General features: G+C 47.4%; 1 protein-coding gene across 1 annotated transcript; it reads left to right on the top strand.

Annotated features, from left to right (window-relative positions):
- Nucleotides 1–3,726: 3,726 nt before the first annotated feature.
- Nucleotides 3,727–4,224, top strand: LOC147448623 (uncharacterized). Its single transcript, XM_086521425.1, has one exon. It carries the CDS (start codon nucleotides 3,727–3,729, stop codon nucleotides 4,222–4,224), a length of 498 nt encoding a protein of 165 aa, XP_086377551.1.
- The last annotated feature ends 937 nt before the right edge of the window (nucleotides 4,225–5,161 follow it).

The following is a 5,161-nucleotide window of genomic DNA, read 5'->3' as shown; positions in this document are numbered from 1 at the left end:
GGTAGGCGACCTTCCGCCTCTTAGCCTCGGATGATCTTCTCTTTGGCAAACTGGGTACGACCCGGATTTCCAAACTTGAAGCACTCGCTTGGCTAGACGCTTTTTCCTCTGGGGTCATGTGTTTCCAGACTGGCTTAGCCTTTCCTTACCTTTGGCTCGAGCAGCCCCTTTAAGACATTTTGGAGTAGAGGTTATACCTTTGATTGCCGTTTCCTTGGGAAAGAGAGGCCTCACCGTTTTCTTTCCTCCTTTGATGTGGACGACCTCCTCGCGGTGAACGTCGATGTCGACGATTTCAACCCCTTCGCTACCTTCGTTATTGCTGGCACTCATTGACAGTGTGTTTTGGTTAAAAATAGTGATAGCACTTCATAGGCCTCCCACCTGATGCTCTCACTTTGTGGTTAGAAGGAGCAGCACGAGATGGGGAGCTTACCTTTTGAATACTGACGACACTACAGCCTGGCAATAGTACTTCAATGAAGGCAATTAGTGCCTCCTTAGTCTCCTCCTCTTCCGTCCTCCAGTTAGAGAATTACTTCAGCCATTCGTCCATGATTGATGGTGTGTGTCACTTTCAACATTGTAAACCGAAGGTTTCCGAAAAGCCCTCCTCAGTGGGGGCACCAAATGACAGGAGCAAAGCGAGACACGAATCCCGATGGCCTCTAAAACACCGGGAGCTGATGCACGCTGCAAGCCGGTCACGATAAAGCGAACAGGGGGCACCACCTAGCTTTGAGCAGCAAGGACGCAGACAACGGTGATTTGAAATATCACGAATTCTACACACACACACACACACACAGAGGGAGAGTAGAGAGAATAGACAGGTGATGAAAACCCTCTGGGTTGAGGGAGAATTATTCTCTTGCCATATTTACAACAACCTTATCTCTGGTAAGGTGGCACATCATGGTGATAGAGATATAGAGGGAGAGATAGTGAACCTACTTGGTGCGTTCTCTAGAGATGACTCATTGACATGAAACCTTGCTAACATGAGTGTGTGTGGATCGACCGTTGGAGTCGAGATGTGGACATAGATTCCTTTACATCATGCAATTCCCAAAGCAAACCACTACGCTAAGTCCCCTCTCTTGTGATGCAAATGTTTGCCAATTCCTCCCATCAAAGTACTACCAAGTGCTGACCTCTCATGAACTTGCCACCCCCCCCGAAAGTGACCTCTCAGTGCCTTTTTATAGGTGCTGGCTGCTTTAGGTTAGGGTAATCATGCTTTATTAGGGTAATCTAATCAGGGGAGACAAAGCAAGGTGGTGGGCCCTGGGTGGTTGACCCTTGCTTTGTCTTGGGGAGATATTATAAGGAAAACCTCTAGGTGGGCCTTTGTGACCATCACCTAGAGAGATGAGAATTTACTAGTTTGGGATTTTACAAGATTTGGTTGAAACTGGGAAAAAATGATAATAACCTACGGTTTTACTGAAGAGGACGTCGTGGACTTGATGCCGGTGAATAGCAGCCTCGTTGGTGCGTCGGTGTAGCGCGTTCATCACTTCGGGGTCCGCCGGGGCATGCCTTCGGCGCCTTTGCTCATTTCGGTGTTTGTGTCGCGTGATTTAGGCCGTCTTCCTTCTTGTCGATGGCGTTGATGTCGTTGAATCCTTTGTTTTTTTGTATTTTTACTGGTGTGTGCGTATATGCGTGCGTGTATATGTATGGGTGCGTGTGGGTACGCGTGTGTATATATATACATGTGTGCGCGAGCGTGCGTGGGAACGGGGGGGGGGGGGGGAACATATTATGTATATAATATATATATATTATGCTTCTCGGTGGTTTTACTGTTGTAGGGAACGCGACGTGAGATGGGGAGAGAGATGGAATGAGAGAGAGAGTGTGTGCTATATGGTGCACGTGTGTGTGTGTGTGTGTGTGTGAGAGAGAGAGAGAGAGAGAGAGAGAGAGAGAGAAGAGAGAGAGAGCATGGCTCGGGTGGATGGTGCATGTGTGTGCTATATGGTGCATGTGTGTGTGCGTGTGTGTGTGTGTGTGTGTGTGAGCATGGCTCGAGTGCGGATGTATGGCACCTGCACAAGCTGAAGAGAGAGAGAGAGCGAGAGAGGCGGGCTGCCTGCGGGTGTGGGCGACACAGCGCGAGAGTGAGAGAGGGTGTGAATGGCGAGGGAGGGTGAGAAGGGGATAGGGTGTGTGTGGTGTGGCGTTTCCAATGGCGCCCGCATGGGCTGGGTCTGGGGCGAGAGAGAGCATGGCGTAAGCGGGCGCATCCGACAAAGCGCAATTGGGGGATGGGGAATAGTAACGGGGGGGGTTGTGTTATAGAGAGAGAGAGAGGTGTCCCTTATGGAGGGTTCCCACCGTGGGGGGAAGGAAAGAAATGAGAGTGTGTGAGGTGATGGGATGGGCGGGGGGAGAGGGGTGTGGGTGGCTGTGTAGGGAAGTAAATTGAGAGAGAGAGAGAGAGAGAGAGAGAGAGAGGAGAGAGAGAGAGAGAGAAGAGAGAGAGAGAAGAGAGAGAGAGAGAAGAGAAGAGAGAGAGAGAGAGAGAGAGAGAGAGATTTTAGTTAATTCTCTCCTATTGCTTGCGGGGACCACTCTCCCGAGAGAGAGAAGAGAGAGAGAGAGAGAGAGAGAGAGAGAGAGAGAGAGAGAGAGAGAGAGAGAGAGAGAGAGAGAGAGAGAGAGAGAGAGAGAGAGAGGGAGCTAGTGGGAGGGGAATTGGGGGGGGGGGGTTGTTAGTTGGTGGTCCGCCAGAGTTGGGGAAGAAAACCGCGGAGGTATAAGGCCAAAGGGGTGTGGACGAGAGGGGAGATGGGGGTATAATATGGCAGCCCGCCATAGCTGGAATATGGACGATCAAAGAGAGAGAGAGAGAGGGAGAGAGAGAGAGAGAGAGAGAGAGAGAGAGAGAGAGAGAGAGAGAGAGAGAGAGAGAGAGAGAGAGAGAGAGAATATTTGAAAGAGAGAGAGAGAGAGAATATTTGAAAGAGAGAGAGAGAGAGGGAATATACAAAATGCGTGGCGCCCTGCCAGAGGGTGTGATAGAGGTATCCCATCTTATGCGCCCAGTGGGCTAGGTGATGCAGCGGTAGAGTAAGTGAGAGAGAGAATTGGTGGAGCCGAGCAGTAGTAGAGAGAGAGGCTCTGTCTTCTGGCGATAATGGAGGGGTGCAACCAAATTGGTGGTGCCCTGCTAGTGGTTAAGCCTATAGGGGTGGTGAATGGTAAAGAACTTTTTCTTTTTTTTGTTTTTTTTTTCTTTGGTAATATGCTCTCCCCTTTTTAGGGTATGGTTCTCGCGGTCGCAGCTTCAAAAACCGGCCGTCAGCACATGGAGGTGTATCATTGCACCCCCTACTTATCATACACATGCCCAATATAGCATTGTTGCCACGGATTATCTCACCAAATGGGTTGAAGCAAAGGCTACACAAAAGGTTGATGCTAGAACCACGGCACAGGGTTTATTGTTAGGTATGACCTACCTATTGAAATTGTTAGTGACAGAGGAACACATTTTATCAATGAGGTCATTGAATGTTTCCTTGGAGAATTCATGGTTATCCACAGGAAATCAGCCCCTTATCACCCTCAAGAAAACGGGTAGGCAGAGGCCACAACCAAAACATTGTGCACCTAACCAAGGAAGATTCAAGGATGGATTGGGACCAAAAACTACATTGAGCATTGTGGGCATATAGAGTGGCTTGCAAAACGTCACTAGGAACAACACCCTACAATATGGTGTTTGGTCTTAACGCAATATTGCCCATAGAATTCTTAATCCCGACCCTGAGAGTAGATAAAGACTTTCAATGGACAGGTCATGAGTTGTCTTCTAGAATAGATGACCTAGAAAAGCTGGACGAGCTTCATCTCAAAGCGGTAGCCTCCATTTATGCTAGCAAAAGAAGACAAAAAGATTTTTTTGATAAACATGTGCAGTCAAAAGAGTTTAAGACAGGTGATTATGTATTAGTTTACACCCTTAAACAACATGCCAAGAAACTAAAAAAGCAAGGGATGGGACCCTATGTGATTAAACATCTATCACCTAGTGGCGCCGTCAAGCTTGCAACATTAGAGGCAGAGGAGATGCCTAACTGGATCAGTGGATGCAGGCTTAAGAAATATCACATGCCACTAACCCAAGACATGCTTCATAAGATACATCAGGAAAAGCGAAGGACTAAAGAAAAGACCCGAGTTGTGCAGGAAGCACAAGACGAGGCACAATAATAAATTGCCAAGAGGAAGCTCCTACGCCAACAAAGGTTATCAGGTGTACTTCTACGGATCAATCAAGTGACACTGGAGGAATTAGATGAGCAAAGAGTGGACCCAGTGATCAAAGTAAACGTTGGAAACAATCAATTCACGACACGAGCACTAGTGGGTTCAGGAGCCCAAGGAAATGTAATTTCCCAAAGCTTATAGAAGTAACTGGCCCACACCGACCTCGAAAAGACCAACCAAGAAATAAAAAGCTATACGGGGCATATGACAAAAGCAATTGGCTACGCCTTGTTACCTATACAAAAACAGATCAGGTTTACCCTCACAAATTCTATGTGGTCAAAGATACGGACACGACATACCCCATGTTGCTAGGATAGCCATGGCAAAGAACATACAACGCACAGATCGATTGGCCAAAGAACGCAGTTCACATCCAAGACCAGGACAATAAGCAAATGGTCTTGTTCACCAATCAAGAAGAAAAGCCATAGACAACATCAATAAGCAACAAGGATAAGGGAAAACATCCGTTGACCACAACCAAAGCAGTGCTTCGGCCTACCAAAAAATAAACAATTCAGGCCCCTACAAGCACAAGTCCAAGAAAGGAACAAGAGTCCAGTAACCACCAAGGGACAAGATAAGCTTGGCTACCCAAAAGCCATCTTAACAACGCAAAGATATGGTTACCAAAGAAGAAGCAAACCTCTACCGCAAAGCCAAGGGTAATTCAACCCAAATACCCGAGATCACCCAAGAAAACCCCGCATAGTAGTAATGACATACACACAAAGCACCACCACAAGAAAAATGGGTCCCAAAACAATCCATACAAGAGCATCAAGGATACAGATATATTTTGGTCCCCAAGCAACAAAGAAACAAGGTACCACAGCCTTACAGCTCAACAAAAACCACAGGCAAGTATCCAGAAATA

The sequence above is a fragment of the Adiantum capillus-veneris genome, chromosome 10 (assembly GCF_014529385.1).
Source record: "Adiantum capillus-veneris isolate H3 chromosome 10, ASM1452938v2, whole genome shotgun sequence".
In the NCBI taxonomy this organism is placed as follows: Eukaryota; Viridiplantae; Streptophyta; class Polypodiopsida; order Polypodiales; family Pteridaceae; genus Adiantum; species Adiantum capillus-veneris.
Note: the sequence above shows the minus strand (reverse complement) of the source record. Positions and strands in the feature narration are given on the sequence as shown.

Coding starts and splice junctions, on each gene's coding strand:
- LOC147448623 (XM_086521425.1), top strand. CDS start 3,727: ATGGTGTTTGGTCTTAACGCAATATTGCCCATAGAATTCTTAATCCCG.